The 25,626-nt window shown below is 45.7% G+C and overlaps 1 protein-coding gene across 3 annotated transcripts in view; it reads left to right on the top strand.

Annotated features, from left to right (window-relative positions):
- SLC12A8 (solute carrier family 12 member 8) overlaps positions 1-25,626 on the top strand; it is a 113,991-nt gene that overhangs the window by 63,200 nt on the left and 25,165 nt on the right. For all 3 annotated transcript variants that reach the window (XM_036905127.2, XM_036905137.2, XM_036905118.2), the window contains exons 6-8: positions 3,095-3,208; positions 17,609-17,696; positions 19,209-19,296. In XM_036905127.2, the coding sequence (XP_036761022.2) occupies positions 3,095-3,208; positions 17,609-17,696; positions 19,209-19,296 (290 nt within the window). The remainder of the gene's footprint in view (positions 1-3,094; positions 3,209-17,608; positions 17,697-19,208; positions 19,297-25,626) is intronic.

Here is a 25,626-nt window from a genome sequence, read left to right as displayed (position 1 = left end):
ATCAGGTTTGGGATGTGGAGAGAGACCAGAGCTCCAGGAGCTGACATGAGGGCCAGCGGGGCCAGGCCTCTGTGCCTGGGGACCTGAGGTGACAGGGGTACTGGGGAAGGCAGAGGCAGGGGCCTCTGGAGCTCTTCCCACCCACTGGAAAGTGCCTGCCTGCCTGGCAAGTGTGAGCAGTGGGCCCTGGGGTCTGTCCCTGCCTGGGTGGGCTTCATCAGGAAAAAACCTCTAGGCCTTGAGTTCTGGGTGGAAGGCCATCGCTGCAGGATCTTACATCGGAGCCTTACGCAGGCCCCTCGGGCTGGGTCCCGTGGTGTTGTGGCTGCTCTCTATCGCTTTTTCTCTTGCTCAACTTCTTTTTTTGGTCCTTGTTCTACTTGCCCTATCTTATGTTTTTCATAAACCACTTAAATTATTTGGAGAAGCAGGTAGAGTATAAATGGAAAGGAAAAAAAAGATACATATTTGTTGAAAAGCCATCTGGAGAGGATGGGCTTCCAGTTGCTGGATGTTTTTTTAAATTTTTCTAAAAGATTATTTTTTGATGATAAGTCAGTTATGTTTGTGAAAGATGATATGGAAAATTTGTAAAAAGAAGAAAAAAAAGAAAAGAAATTGCCCATAATTGCATTATACAGATAACCATAGTTAGTATTTTGATGTTTCCTTCTAGTCTTTTCTTACAGATATAGATTAAAACTTGTTTTTGTATTTGTACTGTAAATGGTGTCCAGTGTTCTAACTTAACATATATCCTACATAACATGGATAGTTTTCTGTGGTACTAACAACCCTTTATAGACAATTAAAATACTTCAGTCTCCTATACTTAATACTTAGACTGGAACCCCCTTAGTTTACATTATTATACATGAAGTATTGACAAATATCTTTGTCCAGAAAGTTCTTTTCAAAGTCAAGATTTTTCTTCCTTGAGGAGGATTCAGAACTGGACTTGGGAGGAGAGGGCTGGGGTCAGCAGTCGTGTCGGTGTGACTGTGTGTGTGTGTGTGTGTGTGTGTGCGTGTGTGTGGACTGCATCAGCCATCCACCCTTACTGAGGGGACAGGCTTCCTCCCCAGACCACTGTGCCAGTCAAGTGACTCATTCTTTCAATCTGTGGGTCTTGGTGGGATGGAGAGAGAAAAAAGGCTTCCCAGTGACTCACTGAGGGACCTGGAGTCCCTCTGACCTTCAGGCTGACCAGGGCAAAGCTCTTCAGGCCTGGCGACAAACACCTGCCTGTGTCAGGGCCGCCTTCAGGACTGTCAGGGCCCTTGGAGCCTGATGAAGTGCTTACGTCCTGTCCTGCACGGTGGCCTGCCCTGCGTGCACACAGCCCCATGCTCAGATGTGTTTTCAGACCTGTGTGCCTCATTTCAGCTTGGCTGAGCTGCTTTCCAAGGCAGGCTGGGCTGGTTTTCTCCTCAGAAAGGTTAGTCAGTGGGGTCAGCCAGCGGGTAAACTGAAGTTAACTTAGCTGTTAGTGCTTTTTTGTTAATGAGGAGATGACAAGCTGTGAAGATGCCAAACCATTCAGAAATGTTGCACAGTCCTTGGGATTGAATGTCCCAGGACAAATCCTGTGCTCAGGCAAAAGAAAACAATTGACAATGATTTTAAGTCCTGACTGGGCTCCCAAAGGTCCCTTGTGCTTCACTGAGCTTTGATTTTATTACTCTTTTGAAAAATATTTTTCCTATGAAGTTATGAATCTTGGAAGCTGTGAGAAGCACTGGCGATCTCACTGGACTCATGAGTGAGCAGGAACTCTTCTGCGGATGGAAACTCAGGGTGAAGCTAAGCCCTGAGGTAGGTGGAGGACAGGCAGGCAGGAAATTGTCACCACAGCCCTCAGGCCTGGCCGGAGTGATGGCTGTACACCCTCTCTATGTGATTGTGAGGGTCAAAAGAAAAAGAACAGGATTGGTTTCTCTTGGACCACAGTTAAAAGAAACAAAGCAACTCATTCTCAGAGATGAGATTCAAAAGCAGAGACTGGATAACCCTGGATGTTCCTAAGTCTCAGAACACTTAACTTGTATCTTAAGATTTCACAGCTCATTAACATTCCATGTCTGCAGATGCTAATCAAAGTGACCTCCTTTGACAAAGAAACAAAGTGCCTGTAGGATTGAAACCACCTGAAAAATTTTATTAATGTCAGCGTACAAATGTTGAAGGTGCTTTGAGGAAATCAGACCTGAGGTGTTCCTGCTGTAAAGTTGTCCATCAACAGGTCACACTGAGAGCGTGGATGCGAGATGTATCTGTAGCTGAGATCTAAGAGAAAGATTCTTTTCAGCATGACCCATATTTGCAAACTGCCTATGTTGATTCTGGGAGATAGAAATGTGGGACCAGATTTATTGCCCCAGGGAGTCTACTTGGGGAAAGACCTAATATGACTAGTCACGGTACCGAGGGCACCTGGGAGGAATTCTGGTAGGGGAATTGATGTAAGGCCCAAAGGAAGGAACCTTTGAGATGGACTTGAAGAGTGAGCATGGTGTCGATGCTTAGAGACGTGGGGATGGTCTAGAAGGCAGGGGACTCGGGCCTGGGTAGCAGTGGTGTTCTTGGGAAGAGTTGTCTGAGTGGTTGTTGGGCAGAGGGAAGGCAGTGAATGAATAGGAAAAGGGCTGTTGCCAGCTTGTGGAGGGCTTTGGTATTTGTCTTGAGGAGTTTGGACTTTAGTCTGTAGCTAATAGAGACCCATGGGAAAGTTTTTGGGTAGGGAAGTAGCTTACTTTTTAAACTTATAAGCAAATATGTAAATACTTGCTCGTTGGAAGATTTCAGTGAGATATACTGACATCTATAAAGCACACAAAATGAAAATGCTCCTCTTCCCAGAGGTGACCAGCATTCTCCTTCATGTTATTTCGTCTACCTATAGCTACAGATAGAGATACTCGAAAGTAAAGCCCTAGAAGTGGGAAGGGAGATGTTTCCGCAGGCCTCCCCTGCCCTGCCCCGCCCCCCTATCTTTTAATGTTTAAAGTTGCATAAGGTCGGACTGTAACCCAGGGAAGGCTGTGCGCTTAATCTGATCTCTTGGCTCACTTTGCTCTCCTTTGTGTTATTTCAGAACATGGTTTTATTGGGTATTCCCCGGAACTGCTACGGAACAACACACTGCCAGATTACAGCCCTGGGGAGTCCTTTTTTACTGTCTTTGGGGTGTTCTTCCCAGCAGCTACAGGTAAAGTGACAGGTTCTTTTTCATTCCCATATTAGGGGTATAAATGCTTGGTTCTCAAAACTCAGTATTGTAGTGGCCTGTATGTGCTCTTAGGATGTATATCTGACTTTAGAGATGGCCTTAGCTTTGACTAAAAATCTATTATTTTAACCGGGTTTACTTGTTCATAATTCCTGAAGGCCTACCCAACATGATTTAATCCTCTTTACACCCTATACTTATACAGTTTATCATTGAATAACATGTCTTTAAACTGTGCAGGTCCTCTTATACATGAATTATTTTTAATAAATATATTGAAAAATTTTTTTGAGATTTGTCGCAATTTGAAAAAACTCTCAGATGAACTGCATAGCTAAGGAATATCAAAAGAAAACAAAAAACTAGGCATGTCATGAATACATAAAGTTTATGTAGATAATAGTCTATTATTTACTGCCATAAAATATACACAAATCTCTTATAAAAAGTGAAAATGTATCAAAACTTATGCACATAAATACCTACAGACCATACATGGTGCCATTTACAGTCTAGAGAAATATAAACAACACATATACAAAATATGTGTTAATTGACTATATTATTGTTAAGGCTTCTGGTCAACAGTAGGCTATTAGTATTTAAGTTTGGCGGGAATCACAAACTATACATGGATTTTCTACCATGAGAAGGTTCGATGCCCCTAAACCCCAAGTCATTCAAGGGTCAACTGTATATTGAAACCTCTTTGGCCAAATTAATAGAGGGGACATATTTCTCTGAGGGCTGAACAGGATGGATTCCTCAGCAGAACAAGCTGCCCTTTCCACCCTGGAATAAGTGCAGACTTGGTCTAGGAACTCCCATTTCCCCTTTTCCCTACCCCAACCCACGTGTCTTCTCCCAGGGGGGCAGAGAAATGCTGTTGTCTTCTGACTGCACTCGGTGTGGGCCAGACCAGGATCTCATGGGCATTGAATGAATTTCCTTCCCCTACCTTCCCTACTTTCCCATTCTACAGGGGCCAGGGAGGAACCTTCCAAAGCTGAGGTCCCTGTAGAAGTTGTCTTATGTCCAGGGCCCTGGAAGGCAGTAAGCTAACATGTGAACCCAGTGATTCATAGGAAATACTATTTGCTACAGACTGGACTTGTCCCAGAGCACAGACTCAGAAAAGCATTTCACTCTTGAACAAGCTGTGTTGATGCCTTGGGGTGTGGCTGGTTTTGTCTCCTTATCCTCCTCTCCTCTTCTCTCTGCCTTCCTACACATGGACCATTTTCCTCTCTCCAAATAGGATAGGGCTAGAAAAAGGAGGAGAAGCTACTAGAATGTAGAAAATCTAAAAGGCTGTCCATACCAAATGTAGAGAAAAGATGTTGTAAGAGAAAATGTAGAGAAACTGGGACTCTCGTAAAACAGTACAACCATTTTGGAAAACAATTTGATGATTTCTTAAAAATTAAACAGGCCATACCACCCTGAATGCACCTGATCTTGGAAGCTAAGTAGGGTCGGGCCTGGTTAGTACTTGGATGGAGACCACATGGAAATACTGGGTGCTGTCGGCTTAAAAAAAAGAAAATAAAAGAAAATATACACCCAGCTATTCCACTCTTAGTTATCTACTAAGGGAAATAAAAGCATGTGTCCCTATAAAGAGTTGCATGGGAACATTCAAAAGCTTAATTTGTTACAGTCCCAAACTGGAAACAACTCAAATACTCATCAACAGATGAATGGATAAAGCAATTATGGTATAGCCATATAATATAAAAGTATTCAGCAATAAAAGAAATGAACTACTGATACATCCAATAGTATAGATGAATCTCAATTATACTGCAATGAAAGAAGTCAGACTGAAAAAGAGTATCTTTTATAAAATTTAAAATTATATAAAACTCCATTTTATAAAATTCTAAGAAATGCAAACTGCAGAAAGCAAATCAGTGGGTGCGGGGCAGTGGCGGGGAGGGAGCTGGAGGGCGGGGCAGCCGAGTTTCCGGGCGTGCAGCTATGTTCCCAACTGTGGTCACGGCTCCACAGGTGTGGCCGTATGTCAGAACTTTTCAGATAGGCACACTTTAAACATGTGCAGCTTATCATATGTTCATTGTACCTCAGTCAAGCTGTTAAAATGAGAAAAAAAAGAACAACTTTAAACACTTTAATCGACTTCCCTGAACCCCGCTCCTCTCTCCTCCTCACAGCCAAACACCAGAGCTTTGTCTGTGCTCCTCATCTCCACTTTCCTGCCTCCGGGTCACTCCTCTACCCTCTCCTTTTGGAATTCCAAGCCCTCCAAAGGTTCTTTCTAAAGTCCTCAGTGACTTCCCTGTAGCTAAATTCAATGGGCATTTTCACCTTCTCGGTGTGTTTGATGTCAGCAGCATCCCATGTCTTCCTTCTCTCCTGCCTTTTATGAGGCACCTCTCCGACTTTCCTGGACAGGTACATCCTCTTCTGTGCCACTGAATGCTGGCATTCTTCAGGCTATGCCTGGGCCCTCTTCTCTTCTTCCCCTACTCGTTCCCTTAGAATCTCACCCATGCCCATCGTTCAGTGATACCCACAAAGCTGATGTCTCCCAACTTACACCTCCAGCTGGACTTCTCTGAGCTTCCCGTCATGTATTCTGTTGCCTACGTGCCATCCACTCTTGGGTATCTCAGACCCAACATGTTCATCTGATCCACCCGTAACTGACTCTTCTCTACTTCTGATCTCAGGAAATGGCACCTCCATCCAGCCAAGGGCTCATGCTGGTACTGGGGAGAAATGGGGAGCTATGGTCTTCCTCTTTCTTGCCAGCAGCCTCCAAGGCCTCCTTTACCTCCTACTTCTTTCCATCTCCCCAACCTGACCACGGCCAAGTTTCACCTCCTGGCTAGAGGCCTGCAGTGGTCTCCTACTTAAGCCCCTTGCGGTTGGCCACAGAAATGAGCCTGGAGATAGGCCTCAGTCGTGGCAGGTGGAATCCTGGTCCACAAATCTGGGTGTGTCAGAAATAGCATATCTCTGTCATTTTTTGTGAAATGAAAAGAGGGTCAGTCTCTGACTTTAAATCTTCATTCCCTCAGGATGGCTGAAAACTGATGTCAGTCAGCTGTGTTTCCACTGTGCTCTGCCTTTCTGTCCCCAGCGCTTACCAAGAACCAAGGCACATTAGGAGGGGGCTCTGGCTGTTCACCATCTGTGCACAGAGCCGGGCCCTCCCATCGTCCTGTCTGCACATCCCTGCAGGTTTGTGCTGTCTGCCATTCTGAGCTACTTCTGGGCACCAGAAATCTGCTGAGCCTGGGAGTCCTGTGTTTAGAGACAATTTACTTTCCAGACCTTCCTTTCTGGGGTCTGGTTGGATCCCCACCAGTGCTGCCAGGGAGTGGGCCTCAGGTGCCCATTGCTACAGGTCCTGTGTGCCTTCCCCTCCCTGCCTCCAGCTCCAGGGGCAATCCTTTGTTCTAGTACAGAGCCAGCTTCGTGGGCATGGATCTAGGTATTCACACTGGGCCCCATGCTCAGAAAGGCCCCATGCTTCGCTTAATTTTTGCTGTTGCTAAAATTCTTAATAATTTTTAAACAAAGTAACCTGTATTTTTATATTCACTAGACCCTGCCAGCTATGTAGCAAATTCTATTCTTGTCTCCCCATTCTTTCTCTACCCATTTTGAAGCTTCTTTTCTACTTCCTTGATTCTTTAAAATCTCTGAAGGACTCAGGCTTTTGAGAATAGGACCCAAAATAACGTGCAGGCAGATTTTGTTGCCTCCTGCCACGTGTCTCCTCCATGGCGATAAAATACAGGTCAACTTCCTCTTGAATGAATGAAAAGAAAAGGTAAGGGTGTGAATAAAACCGAGGGAATTATTATTAAAAAGTTAACACCTGAAAATTTGTCTACCCTCCCCCGCCTACCTCTGCCCACCTCCCCCTTCCCACTCACCAGGAGAGCACACGTTCAAGAGCTGAGCAAGTCCTCTGGCCTGGCAATGAGTCCCACCCCAAGTCAAGAAGCCCCGGGCCCGGGTGCCAGGGGGCAGCTACACCTGAAGCAGGGCTGAAGGCCTCCTTGGCTGGCACTCTCGGAGACCACTCTCCTTGGGTGCACCCACTAGACTGCCTCAGTAGGGTGACTCTGGGGGTCCCCTCCACACTTTCCCAGGGCCTGCCTCCTCTGCCTCTCCAGGCCCCGAATCTTAATAAGAGGAGACATGTCTGGTCTGAGAGGGGTCAGGGGTGGTCAGCATCCCCTCTAGTACTTCTCCCTCCAGGAAGGAACTGGTGGCCTGAGGTTTGAAGATGTCACCCAGTAGCCCAGAATTTGAGCCCAATTATCATTTGAAATCAGCTAGTCCAGCAACTCCCAACTTTTGGTCTTTTAAAGCCATATTCATTTTTGATGAATGAAAACCCTTCACATACTCTAGAAATTCTGATATGCCTCCCTGGACCAGACAGGGGTGTCTTTGTCCTTCCTTTGAGAAAGACTGCTACCTAAGAATATTAGCCAAGCTTTATAGTCTGCAGTTTAAATTATGAAAATATTATTTTGTAATATTCCAAATATAAAATCATAGTATTGAAGAAACTGTCTACACAGGCTTTTTTTTACCCCACCCCTCTTAGGGCATGTGCTTCCCTATCTCTGCTACCCCCACATCAGCCCAGTCAGGGTGAGAATCGCTGATTAGATCCTTTATTAAACCAACTGGGAAAGTTGACACACAGAGTCACTTATGAAGGGTTGCTAAAGGCCATGCAGCTACTCAGTGACCAGAGCTGGGCCTCCATCCTGCTGTGGAGGGTTGCCTTCCCTGCCTCTCCCTGCTTCCTGGGGCCCCTGAGGTAAACACAGGAGGCAGGAGCAACAGTTTGTATCCCTTGGCTTCTCCTGGCAGATGTTCCAGTAAGCTATGGAGAGCATGCATGATTGACAGTCTCCATGGTGATGGGCTTGCCAAGGATTAGCTTGGAGTGAGTCACCGCTGGGGCTCCCTCCAGCGCCATCCTCTTCTGGAACAAGAGAACGTCCAGGCTGTGGAGGGGGAGAGGAGTTTGGAGGACAAATGCTTCAGTCTCCCACCCTGTGTCCCCATCTCCAGTCAGAAACGTATTATTTAAGTCACTTCAGGTATTTTATCCTGAGGGTAGGAGAATTCCTGTGACGAGCAGCTGAAAATTAGGTTCTGGTGTCCTGTCTGGATTTGTGGAGCGCGTCCTTCTGGCCTCACTGCACCCACCACACCCTGTGGTGCGGCTGCAGGAGGGGGCTGAGGCCCTGGAGCAGTTCCTGTGTTTGCTTTGTTTCTTAAACCACTTTCCTTCTCCACGCTTCACTGCCAAACTTGCCCTGAAAAACAAAGGTCTCTCCCCACAGGGTTTTGGGTTTTCACACACACGCACACGCACACATGCAGCCACTCCAGGGATCTGGGACCACACTACATGGAGGAACTAGGTAATGGAAATTCACTGGGAGTAATACTAGTTTGTGAAGTCATGTAACCCTTGTCCCCAGATCTCAAACTGTTGCTGGAAGGAGTAAGTGCCTCTTGTGGTTGACCACACCCAGCATAAAAATGGGAGTGGGGGCTGGAGTGGAGAACCAACAACCTTTACCAGAAGTAAAGCGGGAGTAGACACCATGGTCAAGAGCCGTGCTATTGCTGCGATGGTCTTCGACTTCCCTGGGCCCAAGTCCTCCTCCCCATGTGTGGCACACATGCGGGCCACCTGAGAAGCTCTGGGAGTCTGCTGGGCTCCTCTGGATTGGATGGCTGTCCCCAGGACACGACCCCGGGCATCAGTCCTGGCTCTGCCTCCAGCCCACCTCCTGCATTCCTCCCTTCCCCAGACATTCCCTAGGTCTCCTCCTAAGTTATGTGTCTTGTGGGTGAAAGAACAGGACCTGCTGGGCCAGAGTGGGGTCCTAGGATTAAGGAGCAGAGAGCCTCAAGTTAGAACAACCTGAAGATGGCCTCACCCCGCTGCATTCGATTGACTTAGGAGCAGGAACAGGAGAAAAGAAGGAAGCTTTATAATTACTACACATGATGATTTTTGTACTTTTATTTATTGAGTTAATTTATAATTTTATCAAAATTATTATAAATATCTATAATAATGGTTATCGTTACATAGGCTACTACATCAGCCTACTACATACAGTCCTTCATTTAAACCTCACCACAGCCACACTGCTTTTATCAGTTGCAAATTCACCATGAAGCTAATGAAGCCGAGACTTCAGGGCCCCTCACTTGTGTGAGCAACTCCTAAAGCCCTTTTCCTAATTTCATACTCATTCCTCTTTATCTTTTAGAAGTTTCAGTTTGCATAGAACTCTGATTCTTCAATGGGTTCTATTATTAATCTGTTTTACAGATGTAGACACAAAGGCACTGAAAGGTTATTTCCCCAAGGTCACCCAGACAGAAAATGGTGAACCCCATTGCATCCTGTGTAGGAAGAGAGGTGCTGGAAGAGAGGGCACACACTTGTCTGGAGCTTCCCCCCACCCAGAAGCCAAAAAATCTTACTTGAGTCCTGGCATTTGCATGTCCCATTATTTGACACTGTCTCAGCAGAATCTCTAAGGCTTTGAGGGATGGGGAACTGACAAGTTCTGCCTCCAAAAACAGAGCCAACAGGGGAGGAAAGATCCCTACAGGAGCAACTAAACGTACAGGCCAATAAGCCAGGTGTAGAGAAGAAGCGGGGCTTGGAAGTCAGGTGGAAAGTAAGGAGAAGCAGCCAGAGCCCTTAGGAACCCAAGGGATTTTTAAGTGAGGAATAGAGCCCGTCTTCCCCGAGTGGACATTTATTTAGCATGTAGCAGGTGCCGGATACCATGCTAGGTGCCTTTTAAATGTTCACTCTAATTTAACAGTGGTCCTGCAATGTAAATGATCTTTGCCCCCATTTGCAGATGAGGAAACCAAGGCTCAGAACCACACTGCCTCCAGAGAGTAATAGACCACTTTCAACAAACACAGCAGCAGATAAGATTTGGGCACTTTAGTGCATGGATATTGTACCTTAATGAAAAGAGAAATTAATAAATTAATTGGCAGCAGAGAAACAATTAAGCTGTAACTGAAAAGAGAAAATTAAAGTTTTCTAAGGACACAGATTTGGATGGAAGAGCTCTCAGGAGGCAGCTTGGAAGTTGCTTGTGAAGCAGTAAGTAGTGCTTTAATGAACAGCTAACAGAAACCAGAAAAGCCTAGAAAAACAATTAGGCTTATTTTTTCCCCCTTACTAATTCTCATCTTAAGGAACAAAAAAGAAAGTAGGGTGGTAAGTGGGACTGTGACAATAGGCAATCACTGAAGACTTTGATCTTTGCGTGCTGTGGTTGATGGAGAGGGCAGGGAGAAAGAGGAGATGGCCACTAACTTGGTTAGTAAGTGGTTACTTGACATATCTACTGGTTATTTTAACTAAGAGCTTATTTTCAAGAGGCATAAGGGAATATCAGTTCCCCTTCTGGCCATCCATGCTTGTTGTCACACCAGAAATTTGAGCCAGAGCACCACACCCAGGCCCCCTGTTTACCTGGGGACCCCGGCTCACTCCGAGGCATAATGTCAAGACCCAGGAGGCTGTGGATGGCGCAGGAGGTTATCCTCATAAACCTAGGCTGGTGAAGTGATAGCCAACGCCATCTTACTTTTTAAAATTAAAACCGAGACAATAAAGATATGCTAAAAAGCGTGCAACTTGAGTGGAAGACCAAATCAGAAAACTTTAATCATACAAAGGAAGCTGCTTTGCCAAGTCACATGGTGACGGTATGGAGACCGTGCATCATCCTGATACAGGAAGATATGTGGTTTGGGGTAAAGCAATTCACTGCTTCCCGGAACTGGCAGTTTAAGACCCATGAGGAGGGGAAATGCCCTTGACCAGGCACAGATTAGTGGTTTGCACTGGTGCTGGAAGTACCTGTGGGTTATCCAATGCGTAGAGCTGCTTTTGAGTGGTATGTTCGGCCTTCTGCTGGGGGAGGTAACCCCAGATTCACCATACAGTTCCTCTGTCTCAAAAAGGGAAATCCAAGAAAAGCACAGGGTTAGAAAGAAATGGAGAGACATCATCATCCTCTGTGACGTAGTGGAAAGAACACTGACTTGATTGAGGTCAGGAAACCTGACGGTTGAGCCTGGTCCTGTTAGTGCTTGGAAACCCGGGCAAAAAGTGCTTCCCCTCTTTGCACCACAGTTTCCTCATCTGTAAAATAAAGGGCTGGAGTAGATGATCTCTAGGACACCTTCCGGCTTTAAAATCATTGTTTCTAAATAGCCATTTTAATTTCAGGAAGCCTGCCAAGAAAAGCGTAAAGGTTAAATAGTAATTGCAAAATGGACACATATTGTTGCCCAAACTGTGTTCCACGAACATCAATAATGGATAAAGTATTTCTTTTTCTGAAAAAAAGTGTTCAGTTGTCAAATTTTGGGAAACACATTTACTTCTCTTCTTAGAGTTGGACAATAAAAATTAGCATACTGTAGGAACTTTTAGATCCAGCAATAAAAACCTCTCTAATCTTGTTTAGAGTTTCCCAACCTTTTTTTTACTGTGGAACTTCTTTTTAAAAATATAATATTTGTGAAACATCTGGATACTAATGCTGTAGGACTTAGTATTTGTTCTACTACACCTACCCTAAATCTAACTCTAACATGAATGATACTATTTTTAAATTATGCCAGAAGCAGAAATACAGCAAACTAAAGAATCTCTACAATACTTGACAAACATGGGTGAAAAAAATACTAAATTAAAATAATTTTTCTATATCAACTAGCAAGCAAGCCATTTATATTTCACCAGAACCAGAGATCATCTGCCCTCGAATTATGCAAGGGCAGAATTCTGGGAGTGACAGCCACTGTGTGTGAGCCCGTCTCTTAGGTGTGCACAGACCACCCATGTGAATCACCCTCGAGGCTTCCTGTCTGGAGTATGAGTTGCCTCCATTTCCTTGTCTCTGGTGGCTTTGTGTCTGTGGTACTGACCGCCTACCTTTTGGTTTCCCTGTTTTGTCTCAAAGGCCACCCTCCTGGCTGGCTGAGTCTGGCCCATTGTTGAGGGTGGCCTATGTCAGTCCTCTCCCCTCCTACTGACCAGGATCCCAGCACACTCCACACCAGGCCAGCTAATAGGACCTGTACTCAAAGGCGGGACCATCGACTGTGTAAGGGATTGTGCAGCAGAATAAAAAGGTATTTGTTAGGTGTACAGAACCTGTTGGGAAGCAGGGAGCAAATAGGATTCATCAATCCCTTTCCTGGACAGAAGCATAAATGGCAGTGGAGTGCTTATGGGTTTTCATTTATTAACTTTTGTCAATGATCTGAAGGAAGGTAAACAAAATGACATGACAACTATAGGAGGCACTGAAATGGCAAAGAATAGCAGTACATAGTCTCACAAAGCGTGATGAAATAGACATAAAATTAGGGCAGTATATTTTTTTATAAGAAGGGGCTAAGGGCAGAAGGAGGTCATTGCAGACAGAGGGAGGCAACCTTGGCTGGGCAGGTGAGGTGCCAGTAGACCCGGTAACAGGTAGGAACCTTGGCAGAGGTCCGGAAAGAGGGTGGGTTAGTGGATGAAGTTAGTGGGGTTTGGGAGTCAGGGAAATGTGGAGATGTGGCCAGGGATGCCCTTGGCACCAGGTTGTTCTGACAGCAATCGGTGGGCCCCTAGCCCTTAGACAGGGCCTCAGCGACAGGACTGCCAGGAACACTGGTCAGAGCAAGGCGCATCCGGGCATTCCTGTTTCGATCCAAGTAAGACTTGTACATGATACAAATTGAAATACTTAAGAGATGCTTATAATATAAAGCAATAGTCTCCCACCTCACCTCAAGTACCCCTCCATAGGAGCAAAGCATGTTTAGTCATTTTTAGTACTTTGAAAGCTAACTGTATATCACTAAGCAATAAGCTTGAACCTATAATGATTAATCAAAATCAGACATACTCTGTTGACTCCATGTTAAGAAATAGGAGAGTTTAGTTTACTTACATGTTCCTCCATCCACTTGCCAATTTTTGATGGTTGTATTTTCTTTTTTGGTTACCTTTATAACTTTAAGTAATATACTTAAATCTTTGTTATTTTATCAGTTCTAGGTCTCATTCCTTCACTCTTAATAATTGGTGTGGGAAATTGAGATTCTGTGTTATGTCTTATGATTAATGTATAAATAGTCATGTTTATTTTGTGTATAAAATATTTTTACAAGGAATGCTTTAGTTATTTTAAGGGAATCCTTAATTTTTTTGTGTCATTAATGTACAATTATGTGAACAACATTATGGTTACTAGACTCCCCTATTATCAAGTCCCCCCCACATACCCCATTACAGTCACTGTCCATCAGTGCAGTAAGATGCTATAGAATCATTACTTGTCTTCTCTGTATATACTGCCTTAGGGAATCCCTAATTTTAAGGGCATATGCATAATGCTTTTATATTTGCATTTCATAGCAATAGCAGGGAAGCCATACAAGTTGGTTATTAGCAGGTGAATGAGCAAAATCCCATAAAAACTGTAGCTTACAACTAAGTGAACACAGTTTCACACACAAACACACAAATCTATTAAAATTTTCTTGAGGTTACAAGTCAACAGTCTTTGTAACTTCAAAGACAAACCAATCAGTGTTCTTAGAAATTTCTCTGCTCTTAGCACTTAGAAACTCTCCTTTGTGGTGGTGTAAGACAGAGAAAAAACATAGAATTAAGTCAAATTTTTTGTAACTGGTATATACATATTTCCTAGTGTTTTCATTATCTACATAACAAATTCAATAGCTAGCTCAAAAAGCATGGCTTGAATCACCTTTCAAGTTTTCTTAAACTAACTGAAGTTTGTAACATTTAATCTAGGCCTGAGTGAAAAATCATGGGGTTTATATTTTTGTTTTCCACAGTACTACAATGAAAATTTTAGTGCTTTTTCCCCTTTTCCTACAATATTGGTTCCTAATCTTGATTAATGTTAGCCTTAATTTTATATTATCAAGGTAGATGATATTCATATTCTATTTTGTAACTATAGTTATGTCCTCTGTGCTTTGTGTATAAGGTCAATTTTAGAAGTTAAAACACAGTAAACGTGTTACACCAGTGTGAATGCATAGCTGTTATTCACCAAATAGAAAAGTTTTTCTTTTGCTATGATTCTGATGTGGCTGTTGTACCATTTAGGCTGTTGTACCATTTAGGGGAGAATCTTCCTAATATCATGGCCAAATGGGTTAATTTTTCTTATGTTTGCTTCTTATTTACACTTTGACTTTCTTGTTCACTTTTCCTGGAGTTTCAATAACCTGTCTTTTTTCTTGTTGTCAATATAGGCAGTCAGCATGGCCTGAAAATCATTCAGTTTGCTAATCATTCTGTTCCTTGCGTTGAGTCCAGTACCTGTGCAGAGCCACCCCTCTTGGGGCGTCCGTCCTTCTGCTCCAGTCACTGCTGGTTTCTGTGCTGTATGGTTATTCTTGGACTTGACTCCACTCTAGAGTTACCATCACTGTTTTCTGAATCTCATCTTTTCCTCCATTATGGTTTATAGTCTCATTTTGTAGAGTACAGGCTTTAGTATTTTTCTCAGTAATGAAATGTGGGGTTCTGAGCCCTTGTCTACTTAACTTTACTTTCACATAATTGGTAATCTGGCTAACATTCTGGCTTTAAAATAATTTTCCTTGGAATTTTAAAATCAGTTTTAAAATTGTTTTCTGGAATTCAGTATTGCAGATTAGAAGTCTGATGCCAGTCTAATTATTTTTGTTCCTTTGTAAGTGTTCAGTTTTTATCTTTGGAACTATTTTAAATTACACCTGAAATTGCACCATGATGCACTGAGGTATGGACTTTTTTTTTGTTTTTCTTTTTTCATTCTTTGTGCTGTTTATGGGAAATTTCAGCACAGACTTGTGTCTTCTTCAGTTTGGAAACATTTATTTCTTTATTCATCTGGGTTTTTCCGTTTGATTTGGTTTCTGTCTTCTCTCTTCCTGGATCTCCTGTAGATGTTGTAAATCTAAGATTCCTCTATTTCTCCTATTCTTTGCTCAAACTTTCTACCCCCTTACCTTCCTGTTCTAAATTCTGGGATATTTATTTAACTTTATCTTTTAGATTTTCTATTGTATTTTTTTTAATTGATCATGTATTTAATTTCTAAAGGTTCTTGTTCTTGGATTATTTTTTGTTTTCATAGCATTTTGCTTTATAGAGAGAATATTCTTGAAGGTGTCTGGAGCTACTAATCACCATTTTCTTCAAAATTCTCTTTTGTGTCCTGATTTATATATTTCTTCCAGCCCAGGTTGTACTTGTGAATTTGTTGCTGGTTTTTATCACATACCTAGTGATCTTTGGTTGTTGGTGAGGATCCCCTGCTGTAGTGTGTGTGGGTCTGTTTCCCAGATAAGGCCCTTCCTTTATGGGAAAGCTGACTGCAGCGCATCTGGGGGTAACTGGTCCATGAGGAGGGCTTCATTTGGAGTGCATACATCCACACTACAGCCTCATTGTCTTCAGGCAATTTATTCAGATCCTCCAGAGAAACATTCCAGGGCTCTCTTTTCCTTCCCATTTGCTCTGTATCATTTTCTCCATTTTATAAGTTACAGACATTTATGGAAGCCTTTCATCTATTTATGACTTTCCCTCCCAGTTCTCTTTGCTTATAGACATATATCCTTTTCCCCCTTTATTACCCTTTTAATAAGATCTTGGGAAGGAAAAAGAGGAAAGAAAATGTGCCTACTGTGTCATTGTAAACAAAAAGCCCTTTAAAAAAGTATTTTTCCCTTGTTTCAAAATGATCACTGTAGAAAGTTGAGAAAATATAGATTGCAACAAAATAAAATATCATCTGTTTTTCCATCACACAGAAATCACATTAACGTCTTATACCAAGTTCTAATTCCTTTTTCCTTTTTCTGTGCATCTATTTATGTTTTGTTTTTTTTTTACAACAAATCATACCATGAGTTCTGTTTTCTACTATCCCTTTGAAAATGGAACAATAGCTTTTAAATATCTTTCCATGACACAACATAGACCTGACAATATTGGAGACCTGGTATTTATCGAAAGATGTATCATTTAGCCAATTCCCTATTTTTAGACATTACATTGTTCCTAGTTTTCACTATTATAAACAAGCATTTATAAACTTTTTTGGCAAAATCTTTATTCGTATCCTTTACTGCTTATTTAGGATAAAATCCTAGGAGTGTAATTGCTAGATCAAAGTATAGGCAGGTCCAGTCTTGATGTCACCTTCAGGCTGCTTTGAATCAGCCCCACCTTAATGTTCTGACCCCAAACTTCCCTGTTACCCCACTTCATGTGGTGCACTGCATTATAGCGGAGGGGCTACGGGACTAACTTTCAGAGTCAGACCAGGGTTAAATCCTAGCTTTGTCACTTAATGAATGTGTGACCCTAGGCTATTTTAATTAATCTGTCTGAGCACGAGTTACCTTTTCTATAAAACGGAAGAAATACTTCTGTTTTTCTGGTGTGGCTGCTGTAAAGATTAATTGAGACAAAAAGTGCATATAAGGCACTTAGCACAGGCCCTGACAGGTCGAACGTGTTCGTAAATCCATAATGATGGGATCAGACCCATTCCTCCCCCTAAGCCTGTGCAAATCTTTCAGGGCCACATTCAAGAGGCAGCCGTCCATCCGTGAGGCCTCCCTGACCAGTGCTGCAGAGCACCCGTGGGTTGCACCCACACTTAACGTCCAGAACACACAGTCTTGCTGCTTTCCTCTTAAGCCTTTGGACAGGCTCACAGCCCTCCCCACCAGCACACCGTGCTCTCCCTTACCATCCCGACTGACCACCTCCCATGGGGGTTCTAGGGGAGGAGAGGTGACAGTGAAGAGCAGCTGGGGCTCAGTGTCGGCAGCGTCAGGATGGCAGCTCAGGAGCTTTGGGTGTGGACTCTGGGTTCGCTCTTGGGTCAGCGGGCGGCAGAGGCCAGGAGCTGCTGAGCAGGGGTGGCGGCCGGTTTGCTGTGGCTAAGCCTCTCCAGGGTGTTATCCTGCGGGAGGGCAGAACCGGCCGGTGGCCTTGGGACCCTTGTGCAGCCTGCCAGACGCCTCCCTCGCCCTCATTACTTTGCACTGGACCATAAGATGCTTTTGTAGCCAGTAGGGCTTTCTTCCCAAGCAGCACCCAACCCACAAAGGTTCCTTTCATGCCCCGCAGATGCCTCCCCAGTTGCCAGGGGAGATTGTGAAGAGTGGTCTGCAGTGCTGCAGATGGGAGGGCTTGCCTGGGAAAGCCTCCAGGAGAGGGCCCTGAGGAGGTGCTGGTGATTTGGGTATCTCCTGCTCACCCCTCTCCCCCATCTGGGTGTCTTTCAGGAGTCATGGCCGGCTTCAACATGGGGGGTGACCTGAGGGAGCCCGCTGCCAGCATCCCCCTGGGCTCCCTAGCAGCCGTTGGCATCTCGTAAGTTCCCCGGTGGCAGTCAGCTGGAGATGGGGAGAGAAAGCCCAGGCGAGAGAGGGGATCGCCCCTTTTGTCCACGGGTGCCCTGACTGTGACTGGTCTACTTCATATTCCAATCCTCCCTTTAACACTCAGCCACCTGGAAAATTCACGTCTGGTGGGTTTAGATGATTGCCCTTGCCTACCCCTGGCTGGGAATGCAGCAAGGGGGCATCATCGACTGAGAGGGAGTCCTTCCTCTCCCTCTCAGCAGCGTCCTGCCCGCCCCCCCAACCTCGTTTTGAACACACATGTTTTAACCACTGAGTTTCCAGGATGGTGGCGGGATCATAAAGATGAACAGTTTTGCACTCAGATCAGGATTTGCATCCCAGCTTTGCCGCCGACTGGCTGCGTGACTTTGGGCAATTTATTTAGCACTTGGTGTCTTGATTTCCTTTTTTTGTAGAATGGGATGATAAGGATATGTGGGCCCCGTAGATTGTGGAGGGGATGCTGTGTGTAGATGCACCTTAGGAACTCAGACACTCCGAGGCTGTCGCTGCCCTGGGTTTTGGTTCACGCTGTGCCTCCCACATGAGCAGGCTAGGTGGCCTTGGGTCTATTCCTGACCTTCTAGGATCTTCTGTTTTATTCTCTGTACATGGAAAGAAGCTTCTCTGCCTTCACGGAGTGGATGTGGAAGGCAGTGAATCACAGACAGGGCAATGACTCAAGAAGTTAAAAGTACCTGTATGATTTTGACCATATTTAAAAAATACTAATATATCTATTTCAGAAGTGCTGAATTTGCTTTTAGCTTAGTGTGATGGCACTGTTGCTTCTAGCCAGGTACACAGCACCAATCTGTCTTGTGCTAAATAAGGCAGTAGCAGTGTGAGGACAGAAAGGAAGACAGCAGAGAGAGAGCCAGATATTGGGAAGGGAAGGAAAGAAAACCCTGTCTTGTTTTTGGTCATTGCTTGGAGGTCCTGGGAACGACCTTTGTCCTGTCCTCTTACCCTGCAGATGGGAATGAGGCCACAGGGATCATGTGACTTGTTTAAGGTCACAGGGCACGGGAGGCGGGGGAAGCCAAGTCACTGCCAGCCTTTTCGCACTTGGCTTGGCCTTCTGTCATCTGGGATCCAAGCAACAGCAGGACTCAGGGGCCTGAAAGATCATCCCCTTGTTCTCTGTGGGACGATAGGGCATGGAGGTGAACCCTGCCTGAATCCTGGTGATCTAGAGGCCAGCTGGGCCTCCCCTCCTTCTCCCCTCCCCCCAATACCCTTGTGTTCTTCTTTAATTAAGAAAAAGGCACAACAATGGTACTTCTTTTTGGCCAGAAATATGCTAGAGGAGAAGTAGTATGGAAAGTCCCTCTAGCTGAGCTAGGGAGGCGTTGTGCCTGGCTTTTCTCTTTCCTTTTGAGCCTGGTCCCCACGAGAGTGCAGGCTGAGTAGGGTGGCTTGGGATGGGGTTGGCTGGGGCTGGGGGACAGCTCTGCTCTGCTCTTGGATTTTTTTGCAGGTGGTTTCTGTACATCGTCTTTGTCTTCCTGCTCGGCGCTATCTGCACCCGAGAGGCCCTTCGCTATGACTTCCTGATAGCAGAAAAGGTGGGTGAGTCCCGCACTGCCCAGGGGCTCAGGATGTCACATCATTTATTTGTTCTGATCAGCAAATGGCTGCCTCCCCCTTGAAGTCCTGCCTGGGGATCCATATAGTGTTGATCCAGGACTGAAGTACAGATGGTCGGGTTGTGGGGGAGCATGGAGAAGGCCCAGGTGCGCCTTACAGGTCTCTACAAACAGGTAATTGTGTTTGGAAAGGCACATGCATGTTGGTGACTAAAAGAGACACATCCGTCTCTTTATGTCAAAATTATGGCACAGCACAGAGAATGTGGTCACCAGAAATCACCAGCCGAACCATATTTTTGCCAGTAGCCTCACCTTCCACCGTGAGCAGAAAGGGCTGCTTTCAAGAAGCAAGTAAGAAGGAGGCTGATGGACAGAAAAGAGGGCATCCAGGCGGAGGGCGACGGAGGAGGCCCCACACCGGAGTGAGGCCCTCCTTGACCGCTGAGGACGCCCTGGGCTCTTCCCGTGTGGTGGGTCAGGTTTATATGGCCATAACAGCTTTGTTTCTGGAGCTGTACATCTGCATGGAGAAGATCAGCAAATTCCTCACACTCCACAGCCACACCTTAACAGGCGGGAGGTGGTGTGACAGTCAAGGACACTCGTTTGGCACCTCTAGAACCCAGGAGAATAAGATTTCCAGATGCTTTTCTAGAAATCCCCTAAAATTCCCACCTTCCCTTAAGTTCCTGGAGGAGCAGCGGCCCCTGAGATTCCTCTTATTTGTCAGAGAAGCATAGGAGTCTAGGGAGGTTTTCTTACTCAGTTACCTCCTGAGTACTGCTGCTCATATTTTAGGAAAAAGTGCCATTTTCTCTTGGCATCAGGCCTTGCCAAGAAGCCTTACCAGTCTTCACAGAGGGCCACTGCTCGGGGCAACCTGGGCCAGGAAACTGAATTCACTTTTTAGAGCTGCCTCTGGGCTTGGTTTTCACATTAGCACAGCTTTCTTTTGAGGGCATGTCGATGATATGTTAAGGTGATATTTGTGTTCGGGGGTCTTGACCTTACTATGAAAGCAAATTCTGGAAGGGGGGCGCTTCACATAGTGAGACCACCACCTGATACTCACCTTCCAGGGTCAAGGTCTAGACCTGCAAGAGAGCAAGGTTTGCTCTCAGGAAAGGAATCTGTGGCTCTCATTTACACCCATATGCATGCTTCCCCTTTGAGTTTCATCTCCCAGGAGCCTTTTCTCTAACTGTGGAATGCAAAGCATGCATCAGAGGAATTAAAGGCCTCAGGGAAGAGTGGATCCTCTGGTCATGGGGTGCTGCCTGCTGCTGCCTGCAACTTGCCCAGGGCTAGCTAGCTCCGCCTGCTTCTAAAGTGGGTTCCCTCTTAGTGGATTCCCTCACAGAAGTCCTTGCAATAGTTCAAGACCTATCTGGATAAAACAAGGCAAATTATCCCCTGGGCTTGGGCTCCTCTCTGTCCTCCTTCCTTGGCTTTGCAGAGGAGCCAAGAATGAGTGTGCGGGAGGGCAGACAGCCTGTGTGCAAGGAAGGCCAAAACAGCAAGAGAGTAAAAACATCACGGACAGCCTAGGAGAGCCTTTGTGGGAGGAACTTCCAACAATAATAGACACGTGAACTTGGGGGAGTGTGTCTGGGATGCCACCTGTCCTAGACAGTGAAACATGTAGGCAAGCTCTTAGCCAACTGGGGGCACGTGCTAAGCCAGCCTGGCAGTAACATGTGGGATGTTATTGTCATGTGCCAGCGTGAGAGGTGGAGAGTTAGTGTTTGGAGAGGATGAGAAGCTGATTCCTGAAATAGGCAGTTGTAAAGTCTATAAAGAAAGAAAAGGTTCTGTTCCTTGTTCCCAGTAGCAAACATGGGCTGGTGCAGCAAGTAAGTGACAGAACAGTCAGGGCAGTTCTGAAATAGCAGCAGCACCCTGATATGCCGCTGCTACCATACGAGGGGACTGTGCAGGATTCCCCCCCAAAGCCTTGAACCTCAGCTTTTCTCCTTTCCTGCTGTCTGGTGTGCCTCCCTGGGACTAACACGGTTGCAGTAGCCAGTTTCATACCCAGGCAGTAAGTTGGGCCACAGACAGTTTAACTAATAGTACCTGGAGAAAACAAGAGCGAGTAGCTCAGAGAGGGTGGAAGCTACAAGTGCACAGCCTCCTTCAATGGGCGCATAACACAACCTACTGCCCAGATGTGGTTTCAGTAAACTTCGTGCAGCTTCCCGTCCCAGCTACGGCCTCGGTTCCGAGCAAGTCCAGTGCCGAGCCTTCCTGCCTGCCCCCCCCCAACCCCGGGCCTCTTGTCTCTCTGGCCCCCAAGGCCCCCACCAGGCCTGCCTCCAGCTTGCTCCCCGTGGTGCCGGCTCTCACGAAGCTCCTCAGTGCCCTTCTCTTTCTTTCTCTCCGGTGCTTTCTGCCAGAGCAGTGACCTTCAGGGGCTGCCGGCTCCCTGGAGTCTTCCCACTGACCTGCCCCTGGGCAGTTCATCAGTTTCTTTCTGGGCTTCCTATAGCTCCTCTGATCTATTTCTAATTACTTGGCTTCCCAGCCCACAGTTTCTCTGAGAAATTTCTTCCTTGCTTTATTGCCGGTCAAGAACTGTTTGCGGGCTATCAGGTATCAGTCTCAAGACCTTTATGTTCTCTAAAAAATCTTCAGGACATTGTGCTGCTCTAAGGTAATCTATATAAAGCACAACCTGATACATAGTAGGTGTTTATTAAAGTTGACCCTTCTGCACACTACTTATGGGGACACCCTTACAGAGAAGACACATTTTTTTGGCGGGGACAAATTTTTTTCCCTATGAATCCACCATATTTAACTGAATATGAAAAGCCAAAAAAGTCAATCCCAATATTATTCAGTTATCCAGAAAGGAATTGTATTAAGAGTTGTTTCAGAATCAACTTGTATATAATTCAGGAAAAAGAATATTTATTACACATCAAAAAGACCAAGTATTTTAGGGGCCCTAGGGCTTGCTAAATAGCAAAATAAGAACAAACTAGGCAGGAAACATACCCCCAAAACATCTTTGTTAAAAATGGGGTATCCCACAGAGTAAACCCTAATCATTCTTGGATTTGACAGTCATGGTTTCACATGTTCAAGAGGGCCCTTGGAAGCCCTGACGCAAGCTGTGCGTGGGAAGGCGGGGGTGGGGCAGGCCTTCAGGCTGGTGAGTGGCCCTAGCCAGCTACTCGGCATCTGCCACCCAGCCCAGCCTGACTGTCCTCTGATCTCCATCGTGGACACAGCGCTGCCCCTGGCAAGTGAAGCTGACTTTGTTTCCTTTTATGGCAAACAGTGTCAAGTGAAAGAGAACAACCCTTGACTGAAGCTGAGCTGTTGGTCAGTTTGTAGAGGATGGTATCAGAAAACTCCTCTGTGGAAATACGATATGGGAGATACATTTGGGGTGGTAAGAGTTTCAGGATGTACTCCCTAATGATGTCCAGGGGCCACAGGAGTTAAATGAGGCAGAAGGAGCCCCTTAGAAATGACTTTGAATCTGATCCTTCAAGAGAAGGGCGAAGTCAGCAGACAGCTGGGATCTCTCAGTGGCTGCAGCTCCAGGGGGAGCCGGGATAAAATGCCAAAAGCAGAGAGGTGGAATTAATGACTTTCATCAGTAGTCACTGAAAAAAAGGAGTTAGGGTAGTTTATACCTCAGACAATATTTTGGAATGAGCCTTTTGTGGTGGCTCAAACAAGTGTGTGACAGAAGGGCACTTTGTTTTTTCTGAAGAACTGTTGACACATCTGCTGAAGTAAATTCTCACTTCCATCTCCACTGGCACACTTAGCGAGTTTATCATCCCATATGAACAGAGAAATGATTACCCTCTCCAGGGCTGGGAGCAAAGCTGTGAAGTTTACTGCTGTACCTGGAGAGTCTTGCCCCGTACCTAGCACTGTGCCAGGAGTATGCCCTGTCCTCAGTAAATGCTCCCGACAGGGATGGGTGGGAGACAGAAAAAGAGGTGGGATCCAGGTGGGCCAGAGAGAGAGAGAAGAGAATTTGTGTAATTTATCCAGACACGAGGACCAACATTTATTTATTTTTCAGAAAATTGATGGAATAATAGTTTTATATAAAAGATTGGCAAGTGAACAGACCATTATACACACAATGGACAAACTGAATGTAAACAAGTCACTCTATTTGGATAATCCCGCCTCTGGCCCCAGCCCAAGGGCTCTGCAGGGATCCGGGGAGTGTCTGGGGGAAGGCTGGCCGAGGATGATGTCACTGGTCATGGCCTCACGGTGCTAGAGACTCAAGTTCCTGAGGTCAGTCCCAACACTAGAAGGACACCAGGCGGGGCAGTGTCATTCCCACTCTGAGTGAATGGAAGAGGCTTTAAATTTAAAATAAAAATTTAGCACAAATATATATATATAAGCCTTTGGATAAGAGGCAGGACAGTTCCTGCAAGGAGATACCATGCCTGACTTGCCGAAGAATTCTGAAGGAGAATGTGGCAGATACTATGCACCATGCCCGGTGCTTCTCCGCCCTGGCTGTGCATTAGAATCACCGGGAGATTCTTTGAAAAACCAATGATGTCTGTGCCCTGCCCTGTACTAATAAAGCAGAATTTCTGGGCTGATTCTGACATACAGCCAGAATGGAGAGCTACTAGTTATATTTTTGAAAAGCTTTTGATAAAATTTCATCACAAGTCTATTATTTGCAAGACCAGTTAACATAAGATGCATTTGGTAAAGAAGATGGAAACGGGTTATAGATGAATGATTGCATCTCAGAATGGATCAGGGGTTGAGAATAGGACCAGTTTACCTAACAATTTTGTGAGATGTCCAGGGCATGGATCGCAGTGGCACTGGCTGAGCCCTGTTTGCCAGGCTCTGTTAGGTGTGGTGGGGAGGGGGCAACATGTGTGAGACACAGGAGCTCATGGAGTGCGGGCAAGATGGGCCACGGGGTAGAAGATAGCATGTCATCAGAGCATACAAAGGAAGCGAGGGGAAAACCTGGATGACATTCGTCTCTTCCGGGAATAAAGGGTAAGAGGGTGGGTGGGGGGATAGATACCGGAAACCCGTGACAATGAAGAAAAGAGGCAGGGGAGATTAACCAGGGGGAAACGAGGTAACACATCTGGGGAAAAGTAATCCGCACTGAATCAAGGACATGTTAGGCTCTGTGGCAGACCTTGGCCATGTCCACTGGCCCTCTGGCCTCCATGGCCATTTGGGGGCTGCTCTATCTATGTGACATCTTCAGGGAGCCCCGTTTAACGTTATGAAGGCCACAAAGGACCAGGCCCTCTCTTTCCTGTCCCCTTGTGGTCCTGGTAGAACATGTGGCCTAGGTGAGTCCCATCAGATGCCCTAAGGGTCATGAGTGAGGCAAAGGTAAAGGGGGGGTGAGAATTCATCCACAGGGCTGCAGGGTGCTGGCAGCACTCTGGTCAAACTGGCCTTGTTCAGGAGCCTCAGCTCTGCCTTCAGGTTTAGGTCCTGCCCTTTTCCAAGTCTGGTCTTTCAGCCTTCTGATGATTCTGTGAACCTCCAATGTCTTGTAAATATATTCTCTAAAAATATTTCCAATCAAGAATCCTGGCCGATGAAGGTTTCCAGCCAGGAAGAGGTCCACCTTGGGGGCTGGTGTCCATGTGGCTGGAGGCCACTGACTCAGTGCATGGCTACAGCAAGACAGTAAGAAGTGAGGTCCTCACTGAAGAGTGTAAGGGACAAATAAAATCAAATCTAAGCCGTCTGGAATAGGTGGACAAACAAGCACTCAGAATGCACAGTTTTGGCCACTAAGCCTAATGGTAAAGTAGAATGGAGAAGAGCATCTCAAATACTCAAGAAAGCAGAGAGACTACCCGGCAGGTGTGGAGGATCCAGCTCAGGAGGTGAGGTGGATTCATGCCCCCAGCCTGTGGCACAGCTGCATGGCCGGCAGCACTGGTCTTTCCAAATCTGACCCCACACAGAGCAACTGGGCCTTCTCTCTTTCTGCCTGTGGTGCCGTGGGGTTCGTGGAGGTCATGAGTCCCACTCACTCATTCATTCAGCACTGGTATTTCTGTGTTGGCACCAAGTACACTGGGGTGTAGGGGAGGAGCCCCATGGAAATGAAGGCTCCAGGCTAGCAGGAGACTATGCTGGGTGCTCCCAACATCACATTGAGGTGCTAGGGGGCTCTGGGGGGCAACCACTGTAGTGAGGAGGCTGGGGATGGCCTCATGGAAGAGGGGAGGTTTGCGCGGAGTCTCAAAACACCACTGGGAGTTTAATGAGTAGGCTGGGGAATGTACAGGGGGATCCAGCATGCAGGGAAATCACGTGAAC

The sequence above is a fragment of the Manis pentadactyla genome, chromosome 1 (genome assembly GCF_030020395.1).
Source record: "Manis pentadactyla isolate mManPen7 chromosome 1, mManPen7.hap1, whole genome shotgun sequence".
NCBI classification, from domain to species: Eukaryota; Metazoa; Chordata; class Mammalia; order Pholidota; family Manidae; genus Manis; species Manis pentadactyla.
The sequence above is the reverse complement of the archived record's forward strand: the minus strand, read 5'-3'. Positions and strand labels throughout refer to the sequence as shown.